General features: G+C 43.3%; 1 protein-coding gene across 7 annotated transcripts in view; it reads right to left on the bottom strand.

The window, feature by feature from the left end:
• Nucleotides 1–15,185, bottom strand: part of PECAM1 (platelet and endothelial cell adhesion molecule 1) — a 62,342-nt gene that overhangs the window by 31,102 nt on the left and 16,055 nt on the right. For all 7 annotated transcript variants that reach the window (XM_048817910.2, XM_048817909.2, XM_075119219.1 and 4 more), the window contains exons 6-8: nucleotides 14,862–15,122; nucleotides 12,903–13,190; nucleotides 3–281 (exon numbers count right to left, since the gene is read on the bottom strand). In XM_048817910.2, the coding sequence (XP_048673867.1) occupies nucleotides 3–281; nucleotides 12,903–13,190; nucleotides 14,862–15,122 (828 nt within the window). The remainder of the gene's footprint in view (nucleotides 1–2; nucleotides 282–12,902; nucleotides 13,191–14,861; nucleotides 15,123–15,185) is intronic.

Genomic DNA, 15,185 nt, shown 5'->3' with positions numbered 1-15,185 from the left:
ACCTTTAACGGTTAGCAAGTTGCTTCGCACAGTAACCCTGGCTCTGTTGGAGGCTTCGCAAAAATATTTCCCTGCGTCCTGCTTACTCAATGATTTCTTCTGCCAGACGACTCTGGTTTCCATTTTGCTTTCATAAAATAAAGGTTTCTGGTCATTTTGTTTAAAAATTCTGAAGTCGATTGGCAAAGATCCTTCGCCTACGATGCAGAGAAAGTTGATATCTCCACCATCTTCCACTTCCCCATGGGGTAAACTTCCAAAGCTTATGTTCCTAATGGGAGCTGCAAATGAAGGCATGAGGAAAAGACATCAGGTTATAAAATACTATTGTAGAAATGCTTAGTTTGGCACCACTTTGTCTTGCTGCCAGAGAGACTGCATTTGTGTTCCGTTATTCCCACGCTCCTGGCCAGCGTCTGCTGGGGAGCAGCGCCCATTGATTTATATATAACTCTACAGTGCCTAGTCCCTGATATACTCATGGGTACTCGAAAGAAACAAAAGTAGAGAAAGTCTGATCCAAAGCCTATTCAAGTCAGTGGGAGTCTTTCCATAAACTTCAATGGGTTTTTAATCAGGCCCTAAATTGAAAACAATTTAGATAATATCTCTAGAAATAATCAACCAGATCCTCAGCTAGTGTAAATCAGCATAACATGGCTTCAGTGGAGTTATGCTATTTTACACCAGCTAATAATCTGGCACAGAACCTGTAAATAATGTTTAGCTGATTTTTCAAATCAATTACTAGTGAACACTGGCAGCTAATGGACCAAGTTCTCTACTGATGGAAGGACTGAGCAAATGGCCCAGATTTCTCATTTTATAGTGTATAAAAAACAGGAAGTAAGAGATCAGTTACTTTATTACATTCATTAAAATATAAAGTATGTGTAGTCAAAATAACACTATTTAGATTTGATGTTTTATTAGCTATGCCAGTGCTTAAAAAGTTAACCTGAGAGGCAAGTAGTGTATATTGATATTTTTTATATAATTAAACCACAATGTATATATGTCATGCATCCAAAAAACTCCATATATTAAAACAACATTAATGTTGCAAAAGTCAAAAGGATCACACAGACAAAAGTTAGGAAATGCCACAATTCACGTTTCCTGTGGAACCTTAATTCAGCCCCTTTTTGCACATACATTAACATACAGTCTTTATTGACATGAACACATACTATTTATTCCACAGGATCTCTGTTTCATTCAGTGCACCAGATGGATGATACTGAATGGCTACCTGTGACGCATGGCTAGAAAGGGTTAAACAGCCTGAAAAATAAGTAACCCACAGAAGACATGTGAGGAGATAATATTTGTGGTTTTGTGTATTTACATATGTAAAAGTAGAGTCCGGACAATGTAATCAACAGTCCCTGTCTATGCTGTATTCTGATAGAATTTAAATGAATTGCAAACACGGGTTATCTTGGTATTCATCTCTCTTTGAAATGTACTGTGAATAGTGGAGGAAAAGACAAATGGCCTTATGTTAATTGGTATAGCTAAGTACCAGAGATGGACCTCCTTCAAAGTCATCCTAATTACCTTTTGTTCCCCGAGGAACTCCCAACTTGTCAAAGAAGACATTACACTGTATCAAAGTTCCTTGCGTCCTGATTCTGTCATCTCAGATCTGCTTAGACTTCATCAGGGAAAGTTTGAGTCATAAGACTGAGGTCCCAGTTATGCTGGTTCGCCCTGAATATGAGATCTGAACATTGGACTACGACCTATGAACTGAATTCTAAAGGAACTCTTTGCAACTACAAAGCTTACCATCTCTGCTGTGAATCTGAACCTCAATGAACTGAACTCATGTCTGTATGTATATTGATCTTTTAACCGTACTCTCTCTCGTTTTTTTAATAAATTTTAGTTTAGTTAATAAGAATTGTCTGTAGCGTGTATTTGCGTAAGATCTGAAACATTCGTTAACCTGGGAGGTGATGTGTCCGGTCCTTTGGGATTGGTAGAACCTTTTCTTTTATATGATGAAGTAAGATTTACAGAAATTTTCATCATATTTGATGCGGATACCTGGATGGAGGCCTGAGGCTGAATCACTTTAAGGGAACTGTGTTGTTTGGACTTCTGAGTAACCAGTAGGGTAATAAAGAAGCTGTTTTATGCTGGCTTGGTGAATCTAAGTATTGGAATATCCACCAGCTTTTTGGGGTTTGGCTGCCCCATTCTTTGCAGTTCACCCTAATTGAGTGACCACAGCTGGCTTCCCACTAGGACCCCGGTCACATGGGCACAGTCGTGCTTGGATACACATTACCACAGGTTAATTGGGTTTTTGGATTAGAACCACACACTTGTCAAAATTTAATTTTGATATTGGAGAGTTTAAGGGTTAAAAATCCGTTACAGTGAGTGACCCATGATCAAGATCCTGACAGAAAAAGCCTGGAAGAATTGTGCTTACAGAGAAGGTTGTATTTTAGCAAAAGACCCCAGAGCAGGAACTGAAAAATCTGTTAATTGCCAGTAATAAGGAAGCAGACCCAGCGAAAATGCTTGCAGTGAGAAACCAGCAGCTAGAATTTGAACAAGAGCAAAAAATAGCTGATATGGAAGGAGAAGCTGCTAAAAGAGAATGCCTGTGTTTTGAACATGAACAAAGAATGGCACATATTCGATTGCGGGAACTAGAAGCTAAGTCAAAAGTGGAAAGACTTAAGCTCCAACCAAGAGAATAAAAGAACAATAGGAACTGTATCATCCTGAAAAGCCAGCTTCTCTCAACAGCAAGGATGGGGATAAAATCTATCCAGTTTGTAACAGTGTTGGTATGTTGTTTGACTCTAAGCAGTTGTCTGTGTGTAACCAAGTTTACCCCAACACTGCCACCTTTTATGTAAATGCTTTTACTGCGAGCTCAGGTGAAGGTAACCCCATAACTTGTGCAGAGAATGTAAAAGTCTATGATAAAAGCTGTTTAGGGCAAATTACAGCTAACATCACTCTTGTTAAAGCAGATCTTGTCAAAGAGGAAGATTATTTACCAAATAAGAATGTGAATACTGTAATCCTCTATGAGTTTACTGTAAGTATGCCTTTAGCCAGAATCCATCTTGAATGGAATGGTGTTAAACATGAACTTACAGCTGCTGTAAGAAAGTTATTGCCTAAGGATCTTTTGATTGGGGATAATATTAAAGCTTTCTTCAGTCAGGTTGATGACATAAATCAGTCACAGGAAAGAAATAATCCTGAACCTGTGTCTACTAGGGGCAAGGATTTGTCTATGGAGGATTTGTCTATGGAGATATTCTATCTATTACCCAAGATCCATAAACCTGGAAATCCTGGGCACCCCAACATCTCAGGCATTGGCACCCTGACAGCAGGATTGTCTGGCTATGTAGACTCCCTCCTCAGGCCCTACGCTACCAGCACTCCCAGCTACGTTCGAGACACCACTGACTTCCTGAGGAAACTACACTCCATCAGTGATCTTCCTGATAACACCATCCTGGCCACTATGGATGTAGAAGCCCTCTACACCAACATTTCACACAAAGATGGACTACAAGCCGTCAAGAACACTATCCCCGATAATGTCACGGCTAACCTGGTGGCTGAACTTTGTGACTTCGTCCTTACCCATAACTATTTTACATTTGGGGACAATGTATACCTTCAAATCAGTGGCACTGCTATGGGTACCCACATGGCCCCACAGTATGCCAACATTTTTATGGCTGACTTAGAACAACGCTTCCTCAGCTCTCGTACCCTAACGCCCCTACTCTACTTGCACTATATTGATGACATCTTTATCATCTGGACCCATGGAAAAGAAGCCCTTGAGTAATTCCACCATGATTTCGACAATTTCCATCCCACCATCAACCTCAGCCTGGTCCAGTCCACACAAGAGATCCACTTCCTGGACACTACAGTGCTAATAAACGATGGTCACATAAACACCACCCTATACCAAAAACCTACTGACCGCTATTCCTACCTACATGCCTCCAACTTTCACCCTGACCACACCACACGATCCATTGTCTACAGCCAAGCTCTGCGATACAACCGCATTTGCTCCAACCCCTCAGACAGAGACAAACACCTACAAGATCTCTATCAAGCATTCTTACAACTACAATACCCACCTGCAGAAGTGAAGAAACAGATTGATAGAGCCAGAAGAGTTCCCAGAAGTCACCTACTACAGGACAGGCCCAACAAAGAAAATAACAGAACGCCACTAGCCGTCACCTTCAGCCCCCAACTAAAACCCCTCCAACGCATTATCAAGGATCTACAACCTATCCTGAAGGATGACCCAACACTCTCACAAATCTTGGGAGACAGGCCAGTCCTTGCCTACAGACAGCCCCCCAACCTGAAGCGAATACTCACCAGCAACCACATACCACACAACAGAACCACTAACCCAGGAACCTATCCTTGCAACAAAGCCCGTTGCCAACTGTGCCCACAGATCTATTCAGGGGACACCATCACAGGGCCTAATCACATCAGCCACACTATCAGAGGCTCGTTCACATGCACATCCACCAATGTGATATATGCCATCATGTGCCAGCAATGCCCCTCTGCCATGTACATTGGTCAAACTGGACAGTCTCTACGTAAAAGAATAAATGGACATAAATCAGATGTCAAGAATTATAACATTCATAAACCAGTCGGAGAACACTTCAATCTCTCTGGTCACGCGATTACAGACATGAAAGTTGCGATATTACAACAGAAAAACTTCAAATCCAGACTCCAGCGAGAGGAACTGCTGAATTGGAATTCATTTGCAAATTGGATACAACTAACTTAGGCTTGAATAGAGACTGGGAGTGGCTAAGTCATTATGCAAGGTAACCTATTTCCCCTTATTTTTTCATAACCCCCCCCTCCTCAGATGTTCTTGTTAAACCCTGGATTTGTGCTGGAAATGGCCCACCTTGATTATCATACACATTGTAAGGAGAGTCATCACTTTAGATAAGCTATTACCAACAGGAGAGTGGGGTGGGGGGAGAGAAATTCTTTTGTAGTGATAATCACCCATTTTTTCATGGTTTGTGTGTATAAAAATGTCTTCTGTACTTTCCACAGTATGCATCTGATGAAGTGAGCTGCAGCTCACGAAAGCTTATGCTCAAATAAATTGGTTAGTCTCTAAGGTGCCACAAGTACTCCTTTTCTTTTTGTCTATGGAGGGTTTCTCCAAATGTTTGTCCGACGAAGATAGCTGTTTGTCTGTGCAAAGATGCAATGCATATGTGGAAAAAATTCCTAAGTGTCTGTCTGGTATCTCAGAAGAAAATCTGACATTAGATAAGGCTCAGGGAAATGTTTCTCTAGCGCAAATTAAAGTTGACAATCAAGTTAAAGTCCTAACTGAGGAAAGGAGAGGGTACAGTCTTGGTGAATGATGAATTGTTGGCAAGTAAAGTTTGTGAAAGTAAGCCTGAAAAAGGTAGAAATTATTTGTTTAAAGCAGCTCAGTGTAATGAGACTATCTGTAAGAAACAGCAGTTGATCTGTTAAGGGAGCGCGAGGCAAAGAAAGTTTAGATGAGCTGATGGCTTTGTCTAATCAGCAGTTTGGGAAGGCAAGGTTAGTGGAACATGAGTATCCCTATACCTTACCTGTTACCAGTGTGGAGAATTGTGACAGTGAAGGAAATGTTCCTGTGTCTGTTAGGGGTAATGAGTTGCCCATGAAAGGAGCTATCCCAATCTCCAAACAATTGTCCATGAACAGCCATGTGCACTGGGACAAGGGAAATGATATCCCAAGCTGTTTGTCTGTTAAAGAAGAATGTTTCTCCAGCTCTTATCTGTTTGTAGAGCAGACAGAAGAAGCCTGTCAGCCTATGATGGTTGAAAATTTATCAGTTGACCCAGAGTTGATTCTGGATACAACTAAAACCTAGGAAGGAAGTGGTCCTGAATTGGTGTCTGCTAGGGATGATGACATTGTAACTAGGTTGCATCCAGTTAATGTCATAAATAGCCCCCAGAGACCAAGCGATTCTGGTGCTTCTATTTTGTATGTTGCTAGTGTGTTGCTGGGTAAAGATATGACAACCGTGTCTGATCAGGGTGATATCATAGCCAGGGCACAAGGAAAGCATGAAGGTAATTTGACTGTGTTACCCACTGACAGTGTGGAAACTTGTAACAAGGGAGAGAATGCTTCTAATCTTCTGACTGTGAAGTCTAGCAGTTTACCTGAAAGGGCGTTTTGTGAAAATCCTCCTGATGGGACAGAGGTGATTCTGGATTTAAGTATCAGAGGAGTAGCCGGGTTAGTCTGTATCCACAAAAACAAAGAGTCCAATGGCACCTTAAAGACTAACAGATTTATTTGGGCATAAGCTTTCGTGGGTAAAGAACTCCACTTCTTCAGATGCATCTTTAAGTAAGGAGTCTGTGACTCAGGTACTGAGGAAAGATTGGGTTACTGGTTTTTCAGAGCAGAACAGCCTTATGACAGAACTCACAAGAATGCAGGGGAGAGCAGGCAAACTCTCACCCTTAGACACTTTGTTTTAAAGATAGACCCCACAAACTCAGAGTCCAGTCTCTAAGTTGCTGGTGGTGGTAGATTCACAAGCAAGCATGCAGGGGAGCATCTGTGTAGATGTTCATAGCACAGAGGGGCTGCAGTTGGTGAACACACCTAGCCAGCAAAGGAATTCCTGTGAGCAGGAAATTTCAGTTTTCAACCTTCTAGGAAAAAGGGGGCAGGGGGAAGGACCCATTCCTGCTGAGGGGAAGAATGAGTGTCCAGCCTTGGAATTGGTAACAGTTAAGGATTTGAAAACTAGTAAACAAGCTAGTTTCTGCGTTGATGCAATTACTTGACTGAGTCCGGGGAGAAAGACTTGCCCATAGCCATTAGCAAAGAGGACACACCCAGCCAGCCAATGGATTTTGTTACATAGGAGAGTTCAGATTTTTACTCTACTGGACAGGGAGGAAGGGAAGGATTAAACCTTGCAAATAAAAGCCACAAGTTTAACCTTAAAATTCCAAAACCCCAAGGAAGTGGTTAAACTGAAAGCCTATGTTAAGGAAGACCCTGAGGTCAAGCAAAAGCCACAAAGATTTTAAAGGGATATTGAACAAGCTGACCTAAAGAATGATTTGTCTAAACCAAAGGTTTGACATGACAAAAAATAATTGTAAATATACACTTGTGATAAAACTGATGTTATTGATGCTAATGATTGTAACTAACTTGTTGTGGATACCCAGAACTGTAAAAATGTACAATGTGCATGGTTTTTTGGAAAAACCCTTGAACATGTTGGGGGTGATACATAAGAACTCATTATGTTGTAAAAGCCTTCATGGGTATACGGTTTCATTACATGACAACATACACTATGTTAAACGGCCTGGTGATACTGATATTTCTCAGTTAGTGCCTATATCGAATCTTGAAACTGTCCACAGCAGTAAAACCACTACAAGCTTGAAATGCTGTGCACAAAGGGAAACTGAGGTACAACACCTCACAGCCTTCTGGGCTGAATGACAGAGTAAGTGCTCTCTGAAGAACATTAATGGCTATGTTAAGTCAACACATAGACCAAACCCTGGAATCACTAAAGTGTTTCATAAAGTATGGGCTAAGTTTTTGGCTGGGGACAAAGCATGTATCAATAATTTGGCCTTACAAAGAATTCAACGTAAACACAGCTCATATCAATGTTCGAAGGTATTTAAGGTGTATCCAGGAGCTCTAATTTCACCCTTCCACACCAGTCACACTACCTATTCAATATTTCTTTGAACACATTACCCTATGTCTTATTTAATGCATGCCATACAAATCCAGCAGTTAATACAGAATTATTAAATTTCTCAATTGGCTTAGTATCTCAGTTGGCTTTCTCTTTCGGCAGTTCCCTGCCTCATTCACTACACACATTTCTGAAACAAATAAGAACAGCCATCTCATTCACTACACAGCCCTAATTCATCTCCAGATCAGGCCCACTGAATGAGGCAGGGTTTTTGTAGAAAAAAGTAGCACAGGATGGCATTAAAGACTGTATCATAATACATATGGACAAGGGGGATGAATTAAGGTTACCCAGGCAACCTTAATTCTGGCATGTCCTAACTTTTGAGTGTTTGACTTTGCAACCTTAATAATGTTCTTTTAACAAAACACGAAGGGAAAAAAGCGCTCCCCCCCCCGCCAGTTTTTCCTTAAAGGAAAAAGTTTTTTTAAAAAATACTATCATGTGCAACTGTAACAGCTGCACCAGCATGCATCATCAACAAGGTTTGCATCCTGAACCTTCAGCCCTGCAGTACAGATTGCTGCCACTTGAGCTATGGATGTGAGCAGGCAGCTGAAGAAAGCTGCTGCTATTTGTGAGGGGAAGGCTGGATGACCAGTCCTGGTGCTGAACTGTGAGGGAGGGTCAGCCAAGCCCATCCTGTCTCTCTCTTCCCCTATCTCTGGGAGAGTGCCTACCCACCTCTGAGCCCACAGAAGGGGAATGGACTACTGGGGCCATGTTGGTGTGTCTGCGGGGGGGTGGAGGTGGCTGAGAAAAGCCTGACCCCCCTCTCCTCCTTCCTCCCCCATCTTGGGAACTGCAGGGAGCACCAGTACCAAGTCCTCCTGGGGATGGAGGCAGAAGTGGGCAGCTGGGGCAATGTGCCAGGTCCAGGGGGAGAAAAAAATCTAGCCCAGCTCTCTTCTGCTTACCCCTATTACAGCTGCTTTGGCAGCTCCTGAGCATTCCCAAAACAAATTTCTGCTGCTCCTCTGGCAGCCAGGTAATCCCCTTTAGAACGCTCCCGTGTTCCATTATTAGGTTGACAGGCTGCCAATGTTTTCCTGAGGAACACCAGTGAGAGGAGGAAAATCATGATTTTTTAAAACAGTTTGTAAGTGTCTCTTCAAAAGTGAATAGAATTTCACAGGACAATGAAAAGGCACTTCTGTACCCCATGGGCATTCTCCCTGTTGAATATCAATGGTCTGCTGCAACCAAGCAACAAGTCTCAAAAAGTTGCAAGAATTCTTTACAATGGGGCAAGCGTTAGGCAACCTAAATACCGGGATCATTACCAGTTCCCCCTTTAATAAGATTATATATTGCTGATTGTCTCCCTTTCCTGCATGGCTCATATTCTGCTTGCCTTCTTATTGCAAGCTCTTCAAGGCAGGGACATTTCTGCCTCTATGGCCCCAGTACTGTAAAGATTGTTACTGTGATTAACTTTAAGCACATGAAGTCACTGGGACTACTCACATGCTTAACTTTAAACACATGCATACATGTTTGGAGGATCAGGGCCTATGTTTGTCCAGTGCTTAGCACAATAACCCCTAGTTGCTAATATGACATAATAAACAAGGATAATAGACCTGGTTTTCAGAACTACTCAGCACCTGCAGTTCCTATTAAAACTCAACTGGAATTGTAGGTGCTCAGCAGCTCTGAACATCAGGACTAAAGGCAGCTATGGTGGTGGAATTATTAAACTATTAAAACTGAAGATCTAAATGTATTACTGTGACAGACTGTACCATTATGTTCACCATTTTACACAAGTAGGATAATTTTTTTACAAAGTATGCCTTGGGAGGTATCATTTGAAAACTCATAATTCACTGATCATTATTGTCCTGGTAAAATATGTGCAGCAACATTGTATATAAAGCTATAAGATTCTATTGTATGATGTTACGAAGGAATATTCCAATTCTGGGGAAGCAGCTGAAACCAGTTCCTCATACAAAAGGCACCACAGCCATGTGTCAGCATAATCAAATAGACTATCACCCGCTTCAGCAGCCATTCTTTAGCAGGAAGAAGGGCGTAAGAGAGAAATTTACATATTGGCAAATAAACAGCTGGAGGTTCCCCTCCCAGACAGACTTGCTGTCCCCTGAACCCCAGCTGGAGGTGATTCTCAAAGAAGAGAAATGCTTTAAGAAGGGGGAACAGAGGACACAAATCACCTCTCATCTCTACTTATGGTATCAACCATGGGCAATGGATGAACCCCAGGCTCGGGGAGGCTAGCCCCCAGCCGGGACCACCCCTTCTGCCCAAGGCCCCATCCCTCCCACCAGAGCCCAGAGTCCCCCCATTCCCAGTGTGGCAGTCAGCCCCCACCTCACACCCCCAGGCTGCTGAGTGCCCCAGCCCTGGAATTCCAGGCAGGTGAGCAGGTGGCACGGCCCTCCCTCCAGCCCCAGAGTGCCGGGCAGGCAGCCTAGCCTCCCTCCCCCAGCTCCGGAGTGCAGGCTGGCTCCCATTAGCACCCCCGGCCGCAGCCTGGGGCCCCAGTCACAGGAGGAAGAGCCTCCCACAGCAGAGCCTGGGAAGCAGGAAAGGGTCTGAGGGCGGAATGTGGATGGGGCCACACAAGGCTGTTTGGGGAGGCACAGTCTACCGCTGTCTTTGATACCCACCACCCATAGTATCAACGTATGAAAGATGAAGGAAACATCAGTGAACTGGGGTAGTGGTCCTGGCTGAAGGAGTTCAGCCAGCAAAAGCATGTGGTGAGAAAAACCTTTGCTTTTAATTCATTTAGTTTGTTAAGTTCAGTATTATCTTGTGTTTTACCTTTCATTTCTTTGTCAACAGTTATTGATATGAACTGTAACCGTACAGATCACTGCTGCAACCACTGTTATATATTTGCAGCAAATATTGTACAAAGGTTGTCGAGTGAGGTGTCTATGACAAGGTTATGATTTGCTGGTTATGATTATGCTGTCTGTGTGTGTGTGTATCATTTTTGTATTTGAAGTTATGCATATTGGCTATGTACTTGTATCTCAATGTGTTTGATTTTAAGTAGCCTCAGTGAAGCATTTGGTCAGCGTCTTGAAAAAGGAATTTGTAGATTAAGTGTCCAATCAAGAAACACTTAACTGATGAATGAACCTTGGGAGACTCCAATCCACATGAGAAGTCTTCCTGGGAACGTTCAAGGTAGCATGTGAACCATGGCCATTCTCCCTGTAAAGAACTGAGTCATGCATGGACATGTGACTTGCCCATGTGACTTAAACGCCATCTTGCTGCTGTGATTTTCCACAGTAAGAACAAAGGGGTGTCCTTCCACATGGCAGAGGATGTAAATGGCCCTGGAAACCCCTCCATTTTGTCTTCAGTCCTGCTTCTTACCTCTGGAGGAACTTTGCTACACTGAAGCTCTGAACAAAGGACTGAATGACCCACCCAAATCTCAGAGTAGCAGCCGTGTTAGTCTGTATTCGCAAAAAGAAAAGGAGTACTTGTGGCACCTTAGAGACTAACAAATTTATTTGAGCATAAGCTTTCGTGAGCTACAGCTCACTTCATTGGATGTAGATGTACTCCAGAGACTTGATTTGAACTTGCAGTTTATTCCATCACTGCTACAAGCCTGAACCAAGAACTTTGCCATTACTGTATGTAATAGATTCCATTTAACCAATTTTAGCTCTCTTCTATATTTCTTTCTTTTTATGAATAAACCTTTAGATTTTAGATTCTAAAAGATTGGCAACAGCATAATTAGTGGGTAAGATCTGACTTGTATATTGACCTGGGTCTGGGACTTGGTCCTTTGGGATCGGGAGAAGCTTTTTTCTTTTCCTGGGGTATTGGTTTTCATAACCATTCATCCCCATAAGGAGCGGTGCTGGTGGTGATACTGGGAAACTGGAGTGTCTAAGGCAATTGCTTGTATGACTTCTGGTTAGCCACTGGGGCAAAACTGAAGTCCTCTCTGTTTGGCTGGTTTGGTGTGCCTTAATAATAAAAGACACCCAGCTTTGGGCTGTGACTGCCCTGCTCTAAGCAATTTGTCCTGAATGCATACGCTCAGTTGTGTCCCGCCAGAGGCAGCATTGTTACAGTAACCAGTTCTGACTTTTATGCCTCATTGCTTGTAATCACTTAACGTCTACCTTTCTGAAGTTAATAAACTTGTTCTATTGTTTTATCTAAACCAGTGTGTGTTTGGATTGAAGTGCTTGAAACCTCCACTTGCATATTTTCTATCAATGAGATGACTGACTTTCTATGAGCTTGTACTGCACAGAAGGAAACAGCTGGGCAGTACAAGATGCACACTTCTGGGGGACAAGTTTGGGACAGGGAATTTGCTAGTGTTACTCTGCAACATAGTTCTAGCCAGCCCCTACTGAAGCAGTTATATCATTCAGCTGGGAGTGATTTTGCACGTTAAAGGCAGTATATGAACAGGCCAGGAGTGGTTGTTCTCACAGAAAAGCAGTGTGAAAGGCACCCATGTTGGAGGGTTGAGAGGACACAGCTGTTCAACTGTCCAGACTGTACTCTGGGGAATGTTGCAATTACATAGGCATTTCACTAGGACACGAGCTAACATGCACTGTCATTGTCAAGGGCCACCATGAGAACAGTTCTGTATATGTAAAAATACATTTAATTCACGCTGCCTCAAAAAGGTACAAAAGTTGGGCCTGATCCTCCAGCTCTTATTCATTAACTTCAGTGGGACTATTCCAATGAGTAAGAAACACAGGACTGGACCCATATTTATAGTTTCAAAGACTCAAGAACAAGTCATTTTGTTTTTGCAGTAAGCCTGAATTCAATAAGGAGATTTAAAAGTCACAGCTAACATGTGAAGAGTATTTTTCCATTAAAATAAAAGTGGCTCTGGTTGATTTGATCCAGCTTACTAGTAGAATTTTTGCCTTGTAGACCACCACAAAGTGGTCTGAGGTTCAGATCCTCAAGTATTTTATAATTTGTCTGAAAAAAAGGTTTAATATAAACGTCCGTCCAGTCTGCTCAGTCCACCACACGCTATTACAGACATTTTCAAAATTAAAATCCTCACTCATCTAACTTCCTCAACAGCAGCAGCTGGACAGTTAGTTGGGCTTACCTATCACCGTGATGTTCATCTTGTAGCTACTTCTCTTCGCATGGGAGTGACGGTTGCTAGCTTCGCATCTGTATTCTCTCAGATTATTTAATTTAGTTTGTCTGTCCCTGAATTCAGCATATGTATTATTAAATACTGTGATGGTGTGAATAAGTCTGTTTCCTCTGAAGAGCGTATAGTTTATAGGTGGAGTTCCAGACATGGATTGACAGCGTAGGAGTAGGGTCTCCCCTAACACCATCTCCGTGGATGAGTTGGCAACAGAAAGAACTGGCTCAGAGACTGGAGCTAAAAGGAGAAAAAACTGTTATTGAAGAAGTTGTATCAGGGGTAAGTCTACTACCAGTAGTTAACTAAAGACTGCCATATTAATTTATACATGATATGTAAAACATATGCTACCTATTTAGCATCCACAGATTGCTTATACTTTTGTTCCAAGGGATAAAGAAAGGTACCCACATTGGCTGCATGGGTGTATTGCTAGCAAACAACTTGATTTCTCTATGGTGCAGTCCTCCATGACCAAGATAACTTCTGCCTCCTACTGAGATTGGGGGTGGGGGGAACTAAATAAAAGCAGGTTTCAGAGTAACAGCCATGTTAGTCTGTATTCGCAAAAAGAAAAGGAGTACTTGTGGCACCTTAGAGACTAACCAATTTATTTATGCTGGAAATGGCCCAACTTGATTATCATACACATTGTAAGGAGAGTGATCACTTTAGATAAGCTATTACCAGCAGGAGAGTGGGGTGGGGGGAGGTATTTTTTCATGCTTTGTGTGTATATAAAAAGATCTTCTACACTTTCCACAGTATGCATCCGATGAAGTGAGCTGTAGCTCACGAAAGCTTATGCTCAAATAAATTGGTTAGTCTCTAAGGTGCCACAAGTACTCCTTTTCTTTTTAAATAAAAGCAGAAGCTGATGGAGTTTCAGATAAAAATTGGTGACTGAAAAGGTGTGCAAAGTATGTCTAGCTACTGAGAAAGGTAACATGAGGTAGGATAGAGGGGAAGGTCATTGGGAAAGGGATGCAGCAAACCTTTGAAGGGAGTGACAGGGCATGGAAATGGGAAGACATGCTAATTTCCTTCTCCACTTATGGCTGGCCCTGGAAAAAGTGAACCAGTTTGCATCAGTACAGAACTAGTGCTGTATGTCTAGAGCAGAGGTGGGCAAACTTTTTGGCCCAAGGGCCACATCTGGGTATGGAAATTGTATGGCGGGCCATGAATGCTCACAAAATTGGGGTTGGGATGTGGGCTCCAGCTGGGGTCAGAAATGAGGAGTTCAGGGTGCAGGAGGGGGCTCCAGGCTGGGGCATAGGGTTCGGGTGCGGGGGGGGGTGAGGGCTCCAGCTGGGGGTGCAGGCTCTGGGGTGGGGCTGGGGATGAGGGGTTGGGGGTGCAGGAGGGTGCTCTGGGCTGGGACCGAGGGGTTTGGCGGGTGGGAGGGGGATCAGGGCTGGGACAGGGGGTTGGGGCGCAGAGGGGGTCAGGGGTGCAGGCTCTGGGCGGCGCTTACCTCAAGCAGCTCGCAGAAGCAGTGGCATATGTGGTGGGGGCAGTGTGCAAAGCCCCCTGGCTGCCCCTACACATAGGAGCTGGAGGTGGGACATGCTGCTGCTTCTGGGAGTCACGCGGAGTGAGGCAAGCCCCTGACCTGCTCCCTGACTGGAGTGCCAGAACGGGACAAGCCCCAGACCCCGCTCCCCAGCAGGAGCTCGAGGGACGGATTAAAACATCTGGAGGGCTGAATGCAGCCACCATGCCGTAGTTTGCCTACCCCTGGTCTAGGGACTACAAGAAAGTCGCACAGAAGGTTACTTGCTGTTTGCAAACAGCAGAGACACCATGTTAATTCAGGGGTTACAGTCTGATTCTGCAAACCACTGGACTACTGAGGTGCTCAAGTGTTTTGCAGGACTGGGCCCTTATATCTCCTTATCAACTCACCGTAAACAGTTATCTGGACAGGGTTACTCTCCTTGATGATCCCTTTTATCTCAGCCCTACAAACATAGGACCCGGTGTCATTCACCTGGGCTTGAATAGTGAAGTTGCTGGAAGTTTTCAACAAGACGCCGTTCTCTGGAGGTCTCTTTATGATAGAGAAGTTTGCTTTAGGAGAGCCATTAATATGGCACCACAGGCTTAACCTCTGATTTTCATCTAGGTCAGTCAAAGAAGGAGTCAATATTGGCTTGGCAAACAACTCTGCCAAAAATATAGACAATGGATAGAATTAATTCAGGTTGTGCATAAGGGCAAAGTAGCTAC

The sequence above is a fragment of the Caretta caretta genome, chromosome 14 (assembly GCF_965140235.1).
Source record: "Caretta caretta isolate rCarCar2 chromosome 14, rCarCar1.hap1, whole genome shotgun sequence".
Lineage (NCBI taxonomy): Eukaryota > Metazoa > Chordata > Testudines > Cheloniidae > Caretta > Caretta caretta.
This window is presented reverse-complemented; position numbering and strand designations above follow the sequence as displayed.